We start from the raw sequence: 20316 nt of genomic DNA, 5'->3' as shown, positions 1-20316 counted from the left end.
TTGGTAGGTGCCGCATACATTTGGCCTTTATAAAATATTTTATATAGTACAGTATAAAAATGTTTTCAGTTGGTTAAATACCATAGCACAGATTAAAAGTTGTATGACAGATGTTACAGTTTTTACCATTAAAAATTAATCTCTTCCAAATGCAGTACCACAGGGTCAAGTTAGTATTGGGAGCATATATTTTTGATGATCTAGAAGAAGGCTGAAGATCAGCATTAATCATACTTGCCAGCCTCTGAATTGGAGGAACAGTAAATATACAAGATGATGTATCCACACTAAGTGTCTTAGAGCGATTAGAACTGTGAGTTGTATACAGTAAAATGAGATTTAAGTCATTTTGGTTGGAGAGAAAAATAGCATGTGTACGAACTGGAGATAAAAGCTGTCAGAAACTAGTGAGTCATAATGAGTGGAGAGAACATGTAAAATGCATCTGAGATCACATTGCAGTACTGTTAGAGAGAAGTTAATTCCATTCTCAGAAATAGTGATTTAATTTAAAACTAGAGATGTGGTGGTCCACTTTGACTCTATGTTTATAAATGATTATTCCAGAACTAGAATATTTTGTGCAGTTTTGGGGTCTACTTGAGGGTACCAAAAAAAAGCAGAGGAAATCACATGAGTGGCAAGGAAATCTCATCAGGATTAGAGAATAAAATGAGATCCTGAGTAGGCTAAATTTAGAGTCTGGAAAGGATGTCTTACAGGAATGTGATCAGTCTAAACAAATACCTCCAGGAAAATAGAAGTGGAAAAAAATGTTTGCATTATTGCAAGATGACATGGAAAGGGGCAATAATTTTAAGGCCCTTTTCCCTAAAACTTCTCTCCTGTTCCCCTTCTCTTTCCTCCTCTTCCCCCGTCAGTAGTTTGGCATTGGAACTGTTCTCAGAAGTGGTGGTTATGTTTGGGAGAGTATTATGCAAGATATTTAGTGGGTAAAATAGTCTTGAAAAAGGTGTGGCATTCAGCTAATAATCTGTGTGGTCTTTTCTGACCACAACTACTATACCATCACTTTTGGAGGTGGGACTAACTTCTGCCACTTCATAGTTTCTTATGGTGGAGACAGTTTTTGTAGTAATGCTCATGGTGTGCAAGATGCATCCCAAACACAGATGAAGATATAGTCCCTGCCCTGGAGAACCTAGAATTTAAAAGCACAAATTAGTAAACTTTACTTGTAACAGTCCTATCAGGGTGACAGCCTCATGTCTGTCTTGTTAAACACACTGTTCTCTTGCACACTACTATCCTCCCTGTCTTTCTTCCACAACAATTCCAAATTCTAATTCCAGTGCCACTATGCCCCTTCTTTTCAATACTCTGTTTCCTTCCTCCATACGGGCGAGACTAAATATATTAATAATATAAACAAAATAGCTAAGTGGGTTACAGACATCTTGTTTCTTGGATATCTCCTTGTGGAAATGGTTTTTAGGTGGGATTTAAATAGGGTACAGTGGCTTTACTGACCAGTTCAGGGAGGGTGTTCCACGTTCCTAGTCTATCTGAATAAATTGCTTGTTAAAGTATTTAACTTCCTTCAGGAATGTTGGTGGAAAATATTTAATCTTCTTTAGATTAACATTAAGACTTCCAGTCAAATGGGTACTTAAGAGAATATATATGTTCAGTTTCTAAAGGGGTTAAAAGCAAGCAATCGTTCTTACCCAAGGTAGTAACTTAAAAGGGGAAAAACAATACGTCCTTTTATTTTCTTTACATAATGCTCTTTGAGATGACTTCAGAAAATGAGCAATCAAAAATTGCTCATGTCTTTAACACTAATCTGCAAGCTGTAGGTTTTATAAATTATTTATAGCTTTGCTTTTAAACAAACTGAATGGAAAACTTCACTAACTGTGTGCATGCACGTAAGTAACTGTTGTCTACATGTATGATATGCTCAATTAAGCAACAAAATTTGTTAGAGCATGAATGAATAGGCCATGCAATATATTTCACCTGTTATGAAGCACAAAGCTTGAGTGATTTCAGAAACTCCAGAAAATTCCTGAATGGTCCATCAGTCCAGGTTCAGGAGAATCTTTTTTTATAAATCTATTTATCTTTTTTAAAAAAATCTCATCTTTCTGTGTTAAATACTATGATAAAAAGTAAACTCTGTGCTAGCTTTATTGATGCAGAGAAACAATTACTCTTCAAAAATCTGGTCCTAAAACTGCCCCCACCCCCCAAGAGTAGTGGCATAACCATTTAGCCATCACAATTGAGCAGAGTTTCTCACTATAGAGGTGGAGAAAGATAGAGATGTTAGAGTGGAGTAAGGAACTGGGTCAGCACATCAAATCCCTATCAGTTTTTACTTCTGCTCTAGAGCTATAGTACTCCTCCTTCGACCACAAATTACCTGGATTTCATGTCCCAAAAATCTGCAGATGCTTTTTTTCCCAAGAGGTTTTCTTACTATGGCATCCCACTCAAATGCTCTTTTCTTGATCTTGGCTCATATTCCCATATGACCCCCAATTATTCCTTTTCTCTGCACTTCACTCCCCACTTACGTGTGGTCTGTGGTAATACTACTTACCAGTTTCTGATTCTAACCTTTTTCTTTCCATTATTGCAGGAATATGTTTAAACAGTTTTTTATTCTTTAATTCAGTTGGCTTATGTATATATTTTCTTCTGTTCACTGTATTTAACTGTTCTTGAATTTCCCCTCACATACATAGTTTTTATTAATGTTAACAGTTACAGTAGCTATGGAAAAAGTTTGAATAAAGTTCCTGGATTGGGTCCTTTTTATCTTAGCTCTTCCTGACTGACAGTTCCTCTGTTGAAGGTGAAGAGGTTTGATCCGCTTGGGAGGAATTTGTGAATATGGCTTCTCAGAAGATAAAATAATGTGCCCTCTTCAATTTAACTTCATATAACTGTTAGCCTGAGTTTTATCTGCAAGCATAAAAGTATAATTGTGCCTTATGTATTTTGCCACAGCAACCATTGGTGTATATTGATAAAATTATAATAAACTTTCATGTACATATTAATAGGGGCGAGATGGTGCCAAGAGGCTTTTTTTATAAAAGAAAACAGGCTTGTACAGGAAATGAAAAGAAAATCCTGTAATGCTTCATTGGGTTGAGTGATCTTGGGATATGTCTACACTGTAATATAAGCCTGGGCTCGGACTCGGGCTAAAGCCTTCAGTCTACGTGCAAATCTCTTGAACTTGTGCTCTGACCCAGGGTCCCAGGATCCTGTGAGCATGGAGGGTCTGTCTGAACTCAAGTCAAGATGGGACCCAGGGTTCAAGGCTTATTGTTTGTACTATAGTGTAGGGGTGTTTTGCAGCACCCCTTGTTTCCTGGACTCTGGTCCTTGGAGTCCACCAGTAATCTCCCACAATGTGATGGGCCAACTTCCTTTGTCCTCTATCTCCCAAGAATCAGCAGTCGACTCCATGGAAATGGAAGCGCCCTCCTAGTTCCAGTGCAGCAGCTTTGTGTTTAACCCCTCCATTTTATTCTGATTGCCAAGCTGCAAACACACCCTAGGAAAATCTTCAGTGTTTGCAATGGATACTGACCAGATGTCCCTTTACAAAGTGTGCTGCTTCATGGTCATGTGAGCACAGCCAGATTTTGGCTAATCTCTGGTGCAAGGCCAGAAAAACTGGATTTTAGTAAGAGTACTAGGAGTGACCATGAATACCAACTACTAGGAAAGAAGATGGTGGCACTGGAAATTTATCAGACCAGCAATCAGTGCAGAAAACAGATTAAGCAACTCAAGAGTACCAGAAAACCAGGGACCACAAACGCATCTCTGGCTGCTCACCAACATCATGCCCATTTTATGATGAGTCTGACCGGGTGCTGGTGACTCCACTTGAGCCATCAACTGTGTACGATGACATGGTAAGCTGGGATGGCATCCAGCTGGTCCCAGAAGTCAGCAATGAAATAAATAAGCGCCAGTAGCAGGTGCCAAATGAGGCAAATGACGTAACTCTGTTGGTGAAACTCGTCCTAGGAGGAGGCTTTGCTGCAGGAGCAGCTGCAGCACATCTTGAGGATGTACTCAGAAGAGCTTTTTTTTTATGTCCCTTGGAGGAATGCCCCACTGCAGAACTGGCTGCCGAAACAGAAGAGGGAGAAGCTGCCCCAGAGCCAAGTAAGTTTCTGGGTCTGTTTTCGTGTTTGTTAGTATAAGAATGGGAGCAATTTCTACTCTAAGAACCAATATAAAAGAGAGAAGCCCTAGATAGAAGCATGTATCCATTAATGGCAGATTGTATGCCAGTTCCAGGGCATCACGATGCCACCCTCCCCACCACAGGGAATTCAAAGTAGAGGCCAGGAATCACAAACAGCAAAACAAGCATATCAAAAGAGATTTTTTACTGGGAGGGTGCACATCTTTTCTAATGAATTCCAGTTTGTTAGAATAATACACTAGTATTACTTTCCCTGTCTCTATTAGCTCAATGCACTATTGAGTTGATAACAAGATGCCTGAAAGGACTGAACTGTATGGTTCAAATGTAGTTCATATCTTTTAAATGTAGTCTATACGTTTCATGGGTGATGAAACCACTAGTTCCAAATTTGACTGGGGAGGTTGAATTCAGTCCATAAAATTGCCAGGGGCTAGTTGTCTCTTTCTTTTCATGCAGTCTTAAAAGACTGTCAGAAGCCATAAGGGAGGTCCGAAGCAATGTGAAAGCCCAAATGCAGCATCCTGTTGTTTTTTTTTTCCCCCATGAATTCTGACCCAGACACAACAAGAACTCCAGATAGGGAGTCACATTTTGAGGAAAGGTGTATTTTTTTCAGGGCCACCTCAATAGTTCACCAGCCCACTCCATTTATGGATGTGTTGTTCAGTCACCATATGTATGAATACTTTGATGGCATACACTTTTTCTCTCACTGCAATTTAACCTGGCTGTGTCCAAGGAGCTTCTGTGGTCTGGAGCAGCCCTCTGCCAGTATATTGACATTGAGTGATATTCAAGACAGTAACCTTCTGTGTCTTGTCCTGTTCCAGACCTCTCGAACTCTACATGTTGCTATACCTTCTTAGCTCGCCCACATTGCAGAAGCCTGACTCCTTGTACCCTCACAGACGGCTCCAGGAGGAAGCATGATGAATCTGATTGAAGTTCTGGACTGGGCCAATATGTAGCATGAGTACCAAAGGCAAAGGGACTTGCGGCAAGAAGACAGACATGCTGAGAGGCAAGCAGACAGGCTCAGGCTGGCTTTGCAGCTTGACAGGGTGGCAACATGGAAGCAGGCACTCTTCACAGTTCCTGGAACAGGAACGGCAGCTAAGGGAGGAGGAGAGAGCACAACAGAGAGAAGTGTTTGAGTGGCTGCTACCTCTAATGGCTGCAAAAGTGCAGGCTCCTGCTGCACCTGCACCGTGGCCTGTGTCCCCTCCATGGTACGTTGGCCTGCATTCCAGGAACTCGGTGGCCCATTCAGTGGGGCCCTATGAGTGACAGGAAAGGGCAAATGTGTCTCATGCAGTCCTCAGTGCTGAACCTCTCCCCCATGGACACCCCTGTCCTGGCTGCAAGCGTGTGGAAAACCTGGAGGGTGTCTTGTATATAGTTCAACTATTTGCACTTGTTTATAGACTTTGCTCTTGGTTATTTTTAAAGCTTTTGGTGTTGCTGCTGATTTGGTGTGCTAAAGGCAGCTGGCCTGCCAGGCAACGGTTTAATATTGTACTTTTCCAATACATGTCTGAAAATAAAGGTTTTCATTTTGTAAAGAAATTTTATTGTCATGGCAACACATCATATACTAAAAGTAAACACATGATCAGGGACAACTGGGAGGTAATATGCCAGAAGTGGGGAATCTTTTCTGTGTCGGGATGTTGACCCACCAAAAAAATCAGTGCTGGGCCACACGAGTTCAGCTCACTTGCATGGAGGGCATGGAGGTTTGGGGCTTCCACCTACAGCAGGGTGAGCTGGCGCTCAAGGCTCCAGCCCTTCTCCCCCCACCCCCATGAGCACCAGCTAACCCCACTGTCGAGTCGGGGGGGAGCCCCAAGTCTCCCCAGCCCCTGCGGGTGAGTTGAATGTGTTCTGGTCTGCGGGCCGGATGAAAATGAGCAAGACGTAGGTTTCCCCACTCCTGTTGCATGCAAAACCCGTGTCTTAATACAGCTATAAACATCAATACATCTGTTTTTTCCCCCTTCCCGCATTTCATAATAAGCAGTCATGTCATTCAAAAGTACAGTACATGGTGATCAAATCCTCCCCACTCCCCCGCAACAAGCACATTCATCAACATACTATTCTCCCTCTGTCACTGGCCCATGCCAGTCCATAATGTGAGAACACAAAGCATCCCTAATTTCTGTTGCCTGGGTATATCCAGCTGCAGCTGTGTTAGACACTTAGCCACAAAGTGCACCGCTGTCATACTTCCATTTGGGGAAATGGCTCACCTTTGGCTTCACAAAGATTATGACACTGGAATCCGAACAGGTCTGTAAATATTGCTAGCAGGATTTCAGTCGGCCAAACGCACATTCCATCACCACTGTGCACCTGCTGAGACTGTAGTTATACCTTCTTTTGCCAGGGCCTCTAAGTTCAGGGTATGGTTTCACGAAGCAAAAAGGGATATGCTGTGTCTCTGAGAATAACAGTGAGGATAGTAACTCTGTTTATGACAGTCATGTGGTGGGAATCATGTCCCAGCCTGTCTAAAAATGTAGACTCCCAGTTGGTGGAAAACCCTGGTATCATGAACTTTTCCAATGCAGTCAACATTGAGGTTCATAATTTGGCCTCTGTTGTCCACTGGGTCCTTCATAACTAGGGAGTAAGACCCTTTGTGGCTTATGAGTTCATGTGCTCCTTGAGGTGGGTGCACGATGAGCATAAGTCCCATCAGTGGCCCCACTGCAGTTTGGAAACCCCATTTGTCACACTGTTTGGAGTGGCTCATAACTGTGAGTGCATACCTCAGGACAGTCAGTCAAAAACAGGGCGGGTACCCCAAACTGATGTATGTTCTATAATTCAATTTCACCAGCCTAGTAACAAATATGAACTCCTGGATCACTGTAGTAGTCTTACATGGTGTCACTGACAGATTGGAGAGCCCAAGGGGACTACCTTGTCACCAAAAATATTCAGGTTGTTTTTAGTCCTGAGAAACTAGTCACTTACCCCAGATCAATTGGTACCCTAGAACTTACGCCAAAGACAACACCTATAGCTACTTCTGTAATAAACTACCTAAAGTTTATTAACTAGGGGAAAAAATGAGTTATTTACCAGTTAAAGCAAGCAAACATATATACACAAACGAGTTACCATCTATGGTTTCTAAAGGTGACAGAAATGTAGTAATCTCTGTTCAAAACGCAGCAAAGAGTCCTGTGGCACCTTATAGGCTAACAGACGTATTGGAGCATAAGCTTTCGTGGGTAAATACCCGCTTCATCAGATGCATGTAGTGGAAATTTCCAGAGACAGGTATAAATATGCAGGCAAGAATCAGTCTAGGAATGAAGAGGTTAGTTCAATCAGGGAGGATGAGGCCCTCTTCTAGCAGTTGAGGTATGAACACCAATGGAGGAGAAACTGCTTTTGTAGTTGGGTAGCCATTCACAGTCTTGTTTAATCCTGATCTGATGGTGTCAGATTTGCAAATGAACTGAAGTTCAGCAGTTCCTCTTTGGAGTTTGGTCCTGAAGTTTTTTTGTTGCAGGATGGCTACCTTTAAATCTGCTATTGTGTGTTCAGGGAGATTGAAGTGTTCTCCTACAGGTTTTTGTATATTGACATTTCTACTATCTGACTTGTGTCCATTTATCCTTTTACATAGGGATTGTCCAGTTTGGCCGATGTACATAGCTGAGGGGTATTGCTGGCACATGATGGCATATATTACATTGGTGGACGTGCAGGTGAATGAACCAGTGATATTGTGGCTGATCTGGTTAGGTCCTGTGATGGTGTCACTGATGTAGATATGTGGGCAGAGTTGGCATCGCGGTTTCTTGCATGGATTAGTTCCTGAGTTAGTTACTATGGTGCGGTGTGTGGTTGCTGGTAAGAATATGCTTAAGGTTGGTGAGTTGTCTGTGGGCAAGAACTGGCCTGCCTCCCAAGGCTTGTGAAAGCGAGAGATCATTGTCCAGGATGAGTTGTAGATCACTGATGATGCGTTGGAGAGGTTTTAGCTGAGGACTGTAGGTGATGGCCAGTGTAGTTCTGTCAGTTTCTTTCTTGGGCTTGTCTTGCAGCAGGAGGCTTCTGGGTACACGTCTGGCTCTGTTGATTTGTTTCCTTATTTCCTCATGTGGGTATCCTAGTTTTGAGGATGCTTGGTGAAGATCTTGTAGGTGTTGGTCTCTGTCTGAGGGGTTGGAGCAAATGCGGTTGTACCTCAGTGCTTGGCTGTAGACGATGGATCATGTGGTATGTCCGGGGTGGAAGCTGGAGGCATGAAGGTAGGCATAGCGGTCGATGGGCTTCTGATATAGGGTGGTGGTAACGTGATCGTCACTTATTTGTATTATAGTGTCTAGGAAGTGGATCTCCCATGTAGATTGGTCCAGGCTGAGGATGATGATGGGGTGGAAGCTGTTGAAATTGTGGTGGAGTTCTTCCAGAGTTTCCTTCCCATGGGTTCAACTGATGATGTCATCCATGTAGCGTAGGTAGAGAAGGGGCATGAGTGGACGAGAGCTGAGGAAGCATTCCAGGTCAGTCATAAAAATGTTGGCATATTGTGGGACTATGCGGGTGCCCATAGCGGTGCCACTGATCTGGAAGTATAGTCACCAGATTTGAAGTAATTGTGCGTGAGGATAAAGTGAGAGAGCCTCCACATCCATGGTGGCTAGGATGGTGTTTTCTGGAAGATCACCAATGCATTGTAGTTTCCTCAGAAAATCAGTGGTGTCACAGAGATAGCGGGGAGTGCTGGTGGCATAGGGTCTGAGTAGAGAGTCCACATATCCAGACAGTCCTTCAGTGAGAGTGCCAGTTCCAGAGATGATGGGGCATCAAGGATTTCCAGGGTTGTGGATCTTGGGTAGTAGATAGAATAACCCTGGTCGGGGCTCTAAGGGTGTGTTGATTAGTTCCTGTGTTAGTGTAGGGAGTGTCCTGAATAGACGGTGCAGTTTCTTAGTGGGATCTGAGGAAAGTGGCCTGTAGAATTTGGTGTTGGAGAGTTGTCTGGCAGCCTCCTTTTGGTAGTCAGACCTGTTCATGATGACAACAGCACCTCCTTTATCAGCCTCTTTGATTATAATGTCACGGTGGTTTCTGATGCTGTGGATAGCATTGCGTTCTGCACAACTTAGGTTATGAGGCAAGTGATGTTGTTTTTCTACAATTTCTGCCTGTGCACGTCAGCGGAAGCATTCTATGCATAGGTCCAGACTGTCATTTTGACCCTCAGAAGGAGTCCATGTGGAGTTTTTTTTTTTGTGCTGTTGGTGGGAGGGTATCTGTGTATCAGTGCGCTATTCAGTGTTATCTTGAAAGTATTCTTTGAGTCGGAGACAGCGAAAGTAGGCTTCCAGATCACCGCAGAACTGTATCATGTTTGTGGAAGTGGTGGGGCAAAAACATCCCCAAGATAGGACAGACTCTTCTGCCGGGTTGAGCATGTAGCTGGATAAATTGACGATATTGGTGGGTGAGTTAGGGGTACCACTGTTATGGCCCCATGTGGCAGGTAGGATTTTAGACAGCTTACGGTCCTTTTTCCTTTGTAGAGAGGTGAAGTGTGTAATGTAGATCTCCTGTCTACATTTAATAAAGTCCGTTTGTGTGGAAGGTTGGTTATTTATGAAAGTGTCCAGGTTGAGAGCTCTTTTTTGATGTTTTCCTGTTTTCTGTATAGGATGCTGATCAGGTGGTTCCTCAGTTTCTTTGATAGTGTATAGCATAATTTCTCACTGTGGTCTGTGCAGTATGTGGATAGCACCATTCTACATCACCTTCAGTGCATTTGGTATGATGTCCATCCGTTTGAATTTGGAAAGGAAGATGATATCTATCTGTACGTGTGCAAGTTTCTTCATGAGGTTGATGGATTTCCATTCCATACGGTTAAATGCAGTACCTTGCATGGTGTCAAGTATCAGAGGGGTAGCTATTAGTCTGGATCTGTAAAAAAAAAAATGACAGAGTCCTGTGGCACCTTATAGACTAACAGATGTATTAGAACATAAGCTTTCATGGGTGAATACCCACTTCGTCACATTTTGCTGTTCAAAATGTCTTACAGGGTGGACTCAGGTTGACTCTGGGGATCTGTGCTTTGGTTTAGTGTTTCTGACCCTGCGAGAGTTCAAATAGCAAACAGAACTATTTCTTCTTGTGGGCACCTTTATAAGCCTTTCACCAGAGTACAAACCAATGGGATGAGTGCTCCTGCATGTAAATTCTTCATGGGTGGATGGGGCAATCAAGAAAGCTTTGTCCTAGAGGGCCCATCAAATCTTGATAGTTTGTCTTGATGGGTGGTGAGAACCACTCTTCCTATCTCTGTTCATAAGTTCAGAGCAGGCATTTTTACAGTTTTATAAAACAAACTTGTATCTTACCTTCCAACATGGAATACAGACATTACAAGTGAGATTAATGCATGCAGCAATTTACAAGCAATTTCATAGTCTAAACACTAAATATATTCTTATAAAACGAATACCTATTCTGAACAAACCTAACATACAGGTGAGCTGGTTTGGTTTCCAGTTATGAGTTCGTCAGTTAATACCTATGGCCTTGGCTAGAGCTGGCACTTGGTTTACTGGCATCACGCCATTCTCGCAAAGCCAGCGATTACTTAAGGAATATTCTTTAATGCCTGTCATGTTGGGTTAAACTACACGCCTGCTTGTCTCAGAAATGTGTCACTATTTTACTATAGTCGACTTTCTAGCACCAAATGGATGGCAACGGACCTGTAACAGTCTGGGACAGCCAGCTTCTAAACAGTTATAGCAATCTGCTTCTGGACTTACATGCCCACCCTCACGCATATGATCTTACACAGGAGGGTTCAGGGCAAGCTGCTCCCAAAGCTTCAGAAATGTAGCAAAAGTTATGGACCCAGTGCTGGTCGTCCCATCTGCATGGTGATATGATCCCACAAGTCTGTGCTTGTGGCCCTGCTCCAGAAGCACCAGTGTATGTAGCAGGTATCAGTGGCTATACAGAATGTCATGAGCAGCATCAGCTGATTTGAGTCTGCCATGTCTGTTGTTGTCATCGTCTTCATCCTGCTTGGTCATTAGCTCTGTCAGCTGTCTTCTGTGGGTCATAAAAAGCCACCAAACTGCCCACCAGCATCTCATGGAAGCTCTGCCTGCATCTTGAAAGAGGAGCAAAAGCCCAAATAGAAGTTCTGGAAATGGCAACGCCTCCATTTTGCTGTCTCCAGTTGGTGGAAGCCTGCAGACCAAAATGACTGCTCAGCAGGGTTTGTTGGGGAGAGTGTTCAAACTTCGTGTAATGTGTAGCATGGACAATCAAGTTTTCCTGCACTACACCATGAATGAAGAGCTAGAGTCGCCACATTTTGAGAGGGCAGTAGGAAGTCTGGGATACAGTTGGTTGGACTTGGGTCTGTGTAGTACAGTGTGGACACCAGAGCCCCGGGTTCGGGTTCAGGTCCAGGCTACAAATTTTAACCTTGTGTTGGCAATCATGGATTCTCAAACCCAGGGTCCCCTGACATGAGTCCTGCTAACCCTGGGCTTATCTTGCAGTATAGACATACCATTAGAGACAAAGGTATCTTACAGATGTGTAGCTTTCCAGCTGAACTTTAATTTGCTGCTTGTGTGTCTGCCTACAAATAAAGGTTTTCACAGCTTTCAAATGCTTACATAAGAATGACCATACTGGGTCATACCAAAGGTCCATCTAGCCCAGTATCTGATCTTCCAACAGTGGCCAATGCCAGGTGCCCCAGGGGGAATGAGCAGAACAGGTAATCAAGTGATCCATTCCCAGCTTCTGGCAAACAGAGGCTACGGGACACCAACGCTGCCCATCCTGGCTAATAGCTATTGATGAACCTATCCTCCATGAATTTATCTAGTTCTTTTTTGAACGCTGTTATAGTCTTGGCCTTCACAAATAATTCCTTGAGTTTGTTTTAAACCTACTGCCTATTAATTTCATTTGGTGGCCCCTAGTTCTTGTGTTATGAGATGGAGTAAATAACACTTCCTTATTTACTTTTGCCACACCAGTCATGATTTTATAGACCTCTATCGTAGCCTCCCTTAGTCGTCTCTTTTCCAAGTTGAAAAGTCCCAGTCTTATATCTCCTCATACAGCAGCCATTCCATACCCCTAATCATTTTTGTTGCCCTTTTTTGAACCTTTTTCAAGTCCAACGTATCTTCTTTGAGAAGGGGCAACCACATCTTCACACAGTATTCAAGATGTGGCCGTACCATGGATTTATATAGAGGAAATATATTTTCTGTCTTATTATCTATCCCTTTCTTAATGATTACCAACGTTCTGTTCGCTTTTTTGACTGTCGCGGCACACTGAGTGGATGTTTTCAGAGAACTGTCCACAATGACTCCAACATGTTTCTTGAGTGGTAACAATCAATTTAGACCCCCTTATTTTATGTGTATAGTTGGGATTATGTTTTCCAATGTGCATTACTTTGCATTTATCAATATTGAATTTCATCTGCCATTTTGTTGCACAGTCACCTAATTTTGAGAGATCCTTTTGTAGCTCTTCCTGGTCTGCTTGGGACTTAACTAATTGAGTAGTTTTGTATCATCTGCAAATTTTGCCACCTCACTGTTTACTCCTTTTTCCAGATCCTTTATGAATATGTTGAATAGGACTGGACCCAGTATAGACCCCTGAGGGACACCAGTATTTACCTCTCTCCAGTCTGAAAACTGACCATTTATTCCTACCCTTGGTTTCGTATCTTTTAACCAGTTACCAGTCCATGAGAGAACTTTTCCTCTTATCACATGACAGCTTACTTTGCTTAAGAGCCTTTGGTGAGGGACCTTGTCTGAAGCCTTTCTGAAAATCTAAATACACTATATCCCCCTTGTCCACATGTTCGTTGACCCCCTCAAAGAATTCTAGTAAATTCTTGTTTCTTGACATTTTTAATTTTTAATCACATGAAAAGGATGTCTTAAATACACTTTTCGGCTTGTTTTACTTCCCAAAAGAATCTTCCAGTAACATTCTTTAATGGTTTTGGAATTATAACAACTTACGATAACACAGTACAAAACATTTTAAATTTTTCTATAATATGAGCAAATAATTCCTTGTTGAACAGAATAATCTTTGAGTAGATCGTTTGAACTTGATATTAGCAAAACGTTAAATATTAAAAAAAAATTCTGAGTACTGCCACTAACTTGTGAATAAGAACATCTCATGCTGTCCCGATTTCATCTGGCAACAACATAGTATAGTTAATTCTGGGAGCCATTGAGTCTGGAAGTTCTGTAACTAGTGCTCATGCTAACTGCCTCAGTAAATCTCACTCTAGTATTACAATATTAGTGCCTGTTGATACAATTGCCACACCTGATTTTTTTTTTTTTTTTTTTTAATCTGAGTACTTTTGGACTATTCCTAGTGTTAGATGTAAAGCCAGAGCTTTGATTAATTTGCAATTTAGACTTATTTCCGTATAGTAGAACTCAATTACTTCAACTCCAGCAATAATGTGCTGGTTCTTTACGATCCAGAGGGGGTGTTGTAAATTACACAAGTAACTTTCAGTGAGCCAAGTCCTTGAAGCTCTCTTATCTAATTACTTGATAGCTTTGTTCACTAGAGAATAAGTAAGACACCTGTAAAGGAAAAGGATAATGGGTATTGGTGTTCAGTAGGATGAAAAATGGTAACTTTTTTTCAAACTGAAAGTATCCTTTAGACCCAACATTTAAATGATGAAACTGATTACAGCCAAAATACTTTACAAACATACAAAGGTAAGCCAATGCTGAAAATGGGAAAACAGAAGGCGTGAGAGAAGGAAATTGGTGGTAAAGGAAACATGAGACAATGTTTCTACGTCATCCTGATTTCGTTTCTATTTCTATAGTTCTTTATTTGGGAGAGAAGAGATTAGAATGTTGATGATACAAGTCAAATCGCCACTTACTGTGAATGAAGCTGCATACTGTAATGGCAAGTAATTCCTCTGCCACATTTCAAACTCTAAAGAACCTTTTAATGCATATTCAGTTAGGCTAAAATTAAAAACAGTTCAATAATCTGTTGGCTGCTAATAGCCCTGTTAGCAGCCATTGATTTAAATTTGTTAGTGATGATTTTTAAAACGTTTTTCATTTAACTATTTTTACTAGAAAATCACCAATGGGCTGTTTTTGATCATTTCTGATGCATGGGTATATGTTATAACCTATAATTCAGTTTCTAACAAGTTGAGCAAATTGTAGCATTTCTCCCTTATGACTGAATAAGATCTGATGCTTAAATAAAGTAGAATATGGTGTCTGGCTTCAGCCCACTTAACGTAGAGTTTAATGTTCCTATTTTAATTATCCAGAAGAATGCAGAGCTCAGTATCTATTTTCGGTTGATCATAACAGCTGCATTCCATGACCTTGACATCACTCTCTTTTATTTGATGATAAAACTCCACAGTGTGTTAAACAGAGTAACCATGGATTGAGGATTTTTCATTTGGACACTAGCCAGTTCTCATTTAAATCCAAACTGCATTTTGCCCCTTTTTTAATACAGTTGCAATTTTCCACTAAGCACAGAGTGATTTAAAATTTAAATTGTCTATTTTATTAATCTTTTGGTGCATGGTTGGAGGATGGGTGTACTATAGAAATGCTTTTCCCTATTTGCATTACCCATCCTCTTCCTACTGTTTGTCATCTCACTTATTGTGTTTATACATTTTAGATTATAAACTTTGTTGGATGTAGATTATCTTCCTTCTCTGAAACACCCAGTACGCTTTAGGGCACTATAAAATAAATGAGCTTGCGTTAAAATTATTTTTAAAAAGTAACAAACTGTTAACTTCCAAATCAGGGCATATTCAGATTTTATAATGAAAGCTGTGTAATGATTATGAAAATGTAGTACATCTTTACACTGAATTTCATTTAAATGCTATGAGGAGTAATAAGGTGATTAAGATCTAAAAGCTTTTCTCTCCAGGGCTTACTGTGACAAGTATTTTTTTTTCTGTGAAATCTATGTTGCTACAACATAAAACTATTCTGAATCTTTATTCAAGTTATGAAGATAACTAAGCAGTTTTTAGTATTCTGGAAATGTCTCACCTACTCTGCTGGAAGGAGAAGACCTAAGTCATAAGGAGTTTTTCTTGTGCTGTTTTGGTTCACTGTCTCACCTCTGTTTTTGTTTTTGAAAGGTGTCATAATCTGAAATAGTATTTCATTGTTTTTAGATAAACTTCATCTATAAATCCAGGGACAAGTAGACAGTCTTCAGAACATGAAATAGCATACTAGAGTCTAATTTTAAAACCTTGTTCTTTAGTGGCTTGTTGAATGTTTCAGAAATTCATTTACATAATATTCAAGAGTGGTGCAGCCTTCCTGTAAAAGTGACAGGCATATCACATTGACATTTTAGGCAAAGTCTTCCTGAGGATGTAAACAAAGAAATTATTCAAATATATTACATACCCAATATTGGAATTCACATAGCTATATTACTACTGTTTGACAAACTATAACATCTTAAAGCAATGGCATATTACTTAAGAAGACAATAGAAACCTGTTCCTGAGAGGTGTTGATCATCCATTTTACAGAATCAATGGATGTTGCAGGTGCTCAGCACATCTCTGGTTTACACTCTGAGAACTGAACAACATTTTTCTAAAGAACGGCTCCAGTTAACCACACGTCTCTGAATCACAATGAGATGTCTGCAAGAGATTTTTTGCCAAGCTATTTTTAACCAGCTAGAAGGGATATTACTAGATAGAAGTTAAATTCATGTATAGTGAACCCAGCTGTTAGGCCAAAAAACATTGAAATTCCATATTTGGATTCACTTATGTAGAAAACCAGTATTCAAAGTCTGTCAAAATTCCAGGTTTTTTTTCTTGCATCAAAATGTCCTCAGATGTCTCATACTCTTTAAAAGCCTTACCCACAGGTTTGAGTTCACCCTTCTGGGTAAAATTGCTCCCCTTCTCCCCTCTTTCAAAAAGGTATGACATCACAAGGGCAATTAATTGTATAAACTACATAAATGTTCTTGCATATAATCCTATGCTTGAGCCATTTTCCACTTGTAATACCATCTGCTGAATGAAAGTGTCTTAATGCATTTTGCTTAATTTTACTGTAGGGGAAATTGATTCTTATTCTCATAGTGGAAAAGACCCCCACCCCACCCCCTACCCTCAATTTTAATGGCTCTGAAGAAGAACTACCTCTATATAACAAGCAATTCCTGTGTGTAGACTTTTTAAACAAATCTTGAGTCATTTTAATTATTTTATCAAGAAGACCTGTTACTTCAGTTTCACCTTACAGTAAATTTTATTAGATGCCTATTTTGTATATCTTATACACTCCTACCTAAAATATTTCTCCCTTTCTCAAAAACTGGAAACTTTCTACCAGACCTTACTATAAATAGTATAAATTGTAAACTCATGTCAAAATCCACTCTACAAATTTCACTTAAAAAAAAAAAATTGCAGAGGTGTCTTTGACCTTACCCGTCACTTTTCTCTCCCAAAAAAGGTAATATTGAAATTCCTTGTCAACAAATCAGATACTCCAATAGATGAATCTGTTCTTATATACTGTATGTAACTCACTGAAGCTATGCCATCAACATGTTGGTGTATAAACTAACCTTCAGAGTAACAAAAACTGAATCTATATTCACAATACTGCCATCATTAAATCTATGGAGAAAATGTGTTTTTGTTTAAAATGTCTCTAAATATCTAATCAACTTTTATTTGGGGAGGAGGAGGGCAACAAACTGAGCTATCTTAAGTATCTTAAGATATCTTTCCAAATATTTCTATTTTTGTTTAAATATAGGGAATTTTTCCTAGCTTCACTAAAAGCAGTGTTTTTAGAGGGTGCTTTATGCTCCTGTGAATCCAATTGTTTTTTTTCCTCAAAATCTTTCAGGGAGTATCGCCACAATGGCTATTAGCCAGGATGGGCATGTATGGTGTCCCCTAGCCTCTATTTGCCAGAAGCTGGGAATGGATCACTTGATGATCCCCTGTTCTGTTCATCCTCTCTGAAGCACCTGGCATTGGCCATTGTTGGAAGACAGGATACTGGGCTAGATAGGCCTTTGGTCTGACCCAGTATGGCCATTCTTATGTTCTTAAGGTCTGACCGCACTACAAATTCTCTGTAGAGTCAGCTGTGGGGAGGAAAGTGAGGGGAAAATCTGCTTTGAAGTTATTTTTATGGGTTAAGATTTGTAAGATCTGGCCTTAAAAGTTGTATTTGTGGCATTATCAAGAATCTTTTCCAAGTTATACTTTGGAAGACTTATCAACTATTTCCTTGCCATTTAGACTGTTGTGCTTGGTTCATATCTGCTCTGTCAGCCATATTATACAACCATTTTTGGCAAGCAGTAGAAGTGTTGCCCAGACTTTAAGATTAATGTATGTTGGATGTTTCCGAATTTTTTTGAACTATAATATCAGATGTGATATTGCTGAAATACAGAGAATTTACATAATTATTTTTTTTGCAGTTGTCTTGTAGAAGGAGACGTTAAGGAAGAAATCTTGCAGCCTCCAGAGGCTCACCCAGTACCACCCATCTTAACACCATCTCCTCCTTCAGCTTATCCGACAGTCACTACTGTGTGGCAGGACAATGACAGATACCATCCAAAGCCAGTTTTGCACATAGTTTCATCAGACCATTCAACAGACCTCAATGAAAACTATAATAAATCAACAGAACATTCAGGGAAAAATGAACCCAGTGAACGTGTGGAGAAAAAACTTGAGCGTAACTTAAGTTTTGAAATTAAGAAGGTACCTCTTCAGGAGGGACCACGAAGCTTTGATGGGAATACTCTTTTGAACCGAGGACATGCAATTAAAATGAAGTCTGTTTCATCTTGTGTAATGGATAAGAACTCTAAGCCACTGGATCATAGTTCAGGGGATTCACTTGTAGACTCTTCTCAAAACTCTACTATGGAAAACAAAGCCTTAGTAGCTTCACTGGAAGGGCTGCAGAGCCAGAAGGATTCTGATGCTCCACCAAGACCCGACCGTCTGCTTCTCAAAGAGAAGGGGCATGCCTTGTGGTCACTACACAGGCCTGAAAATGCACTGCCTACATCTGTGTCTGAGGATATGTCTTCAGATGTCTTAAGTCATGGTATTAAAACAGCCTCTCTGGTACCAAACCCCACATCTCAAGTAGAATGCTCTTCCAGTGAAACGGTTGATCATCAGAGCAGTATGCTTTTAGTTAGAGCACCCCTCTGTTTTACTAATCCTCTTCATTCCGATGATTCTGACACAGATGAGAGGAACGTTGATGGAGCCGTGACCAAAAGTATGTCTAATATTTCAACCGCAAGTGCCACAGTTTGTGCTTCCACTAGTACTGAAAACATTTCTTCTAGAAAAGTATTATCAATGTCCATTGCTAGACAAGATGTTCCAAGCATAAGACATTTTGAAGATGAAAAAGGTAGGTTTTTTGTATTTCAGCTATATTTGTCACATTTAATCTGTAGAGTGGGAAAATATTCATAATTTTAAGACAGTATTGCAGAGAAATATTTAATTATAAATCTTAAACTTTAAATTGACAGTATAGCTGCTTCTGCAACAATCTAATTTAGTTTTCCAATCTTCTTTTCTCCTGTGAGTTAACCCTGTTGTATTACTAGAAACCTTGATAAACTGTCTCAAGTGCTGTATTAAGAAACATTTACTCCATGAATAGCCTGTTTCTACCTTTTCAACAGTCTCATTCTTCTCATCTGAAGTTAGGTTGCCCCTTCATTCCACCACTTTGGCTACTTGGAAATTAGTGTAAATTTTTTGTGTACTTAACAAATATCACAGTCTGTTAAATGTTGGGTATACAATTAGTTTGCATAACTACATTCACAGTAGAAAACATAACAGCAGTACACCTTTCTGAGTAATTTATCTGGCTGCTGTCACCATTGGTTAAAGTATATTTGTGAAAAACAGTAATCTTTGCTTTATCGCTCTTTGAGAAATGTGTTACAATGTGAACAGATGATGCATATCTAATACAGCTGTTGGGCTCTATGATTTTTGTAGTTCGCTGCATCAGAATGGGGTGAGGAAGACAGGCTTACACCCTAGCTCCATTCAAAAGAAAGATGTTAAACATAATTGAGCAGGTGACATCAAACACTAATGTGCAGCAACAGTCCAAAAGCTAACAGAATGTTAGGAATCATTAGAGAAGCAATAGATCAGAGAGAAAATCATCATGTCACTATATAAATCAACAGTACACTCACAACTTGAGTACTGCATGCAGTTCTGGTTGCCCCATCTCAAAAAAATATATGTATATTGAGGGGGGAAGTACAGAGACGGGAAACAAAAATGTTAAGGAGTATGGAACAGCTTCTATATGAGGAGAGATTAAAAAGACAGGACTGTTCATTTTAGAAAAGAAACAACTAAGTGCTGATGTAATACAGTTTATAAAATCATGAATGGTGTGAAGAAAGTGAAAAAGGGAGTGTTATTTATCCCTTCACATAACACAATGAAATTAATAGGCAGCAGGTTTAAAACAAAGGAAGTACTTTCTCTCACAACACACTCAACGTATGGAACTCTTGCCAGAAAGTGTTGTGAAGACCAAAAGCATAACTGGGTTAAAAAAAGAATTAGAAAAGTTCAGAGGATAGGTCCATGGATAGCTATTACCAAGGTAGTCAGAGAGCTGTCCCCATGCTCTGGGTGTATCTACGCCTCTGACTGCCAGAAGCTGGGAATTGATGACAAGGATGGCTCACTCAGTAATTGCCCTGTTCTTCTTCGAGTGCTTGCTCATATTCATTCCAAATAGGTGTGCGTGCGCCGCGTGCACGTTCGTCGGAAGAATTTTCCCCTAGCAACACCCGGCGGGTCGGCAGGCGCCCCCTGGCGTGGCGCCTTTGCGGCACCATATATATGCCCCCGTCGACCCGGCCACTCCTCAGTTCCTTCTTACCACCCGTGTCGGTCGTTGGAACGTGGAGTGCGGCTTAGCTGACCTCCACATCCCTAGCGTTTCACCCGTTCTACATAGTTCTTAGTTAGT

General features: G+C 40.5%; 1 protein-coding gene and 1 long non-coding RNA gene across 4 annotated transcripts in view; one reads left to right on the top strand and one right to left on the bottom strand.

Moving 5' to 3' along the window:
- Nucleotides 1–20316, top strand: part of PTPN12 (protein tyrosine phosphatase non-receptor type 12) — a 171248-nt gene that overhangs the window by 132103 nt on the left and 18829 nt on the right. For all 3 annotated transcript variants that reach the window (XM_075064503.1, XM_075064504.1, XM_075064505.1), the window contains one exon: nucleotides 17753–18711. In XM_075064503.1, the coding sequence (XP_074920604.1) occupies nucleotides 17753–18711 (959 nt within the window). The remainder of the gene's footprint in view (nucleotides 1–17752; nucleotides 18712–20316) is intronic.
- LOC142046621 (uncharacterized) overlaps nucleotides 9977–20316 on the bottom strand; it is a 107177-nt gene continuing 96837 nt past the window's right edge. Inside the window, exon 2 of the long non-coding RNA XR_012655639.1 lies at nucleotides 9977–10133. This is a non-coding gene — a long non-coding RNA (uncharacterized LOC142046621). The remainder of the gene's footprint in view (nucleotides 10134–20316) is intronic.

Source organism: Chelonoidis abingdonii, chromosome 1 (assembly GCF_003597395.2).
Source record: "Chelonoidis abingdonii isolate Lonesome George chromosome 1, CheloAbing_2.0, whole genome shotgun sequence".
Taxonomy (NCBI): domain Eukaryota; kingdom Metazoa; phylum Chordata; order Testudines; family Testudinidae; genus Chelonoidis; species Chelonoidis abingdonii.
The sequence above is the reverse complement of the archived record's forward strand: the minus strand, read 5'-3'. Positions and strand labels throughout refer to the sequence as shown.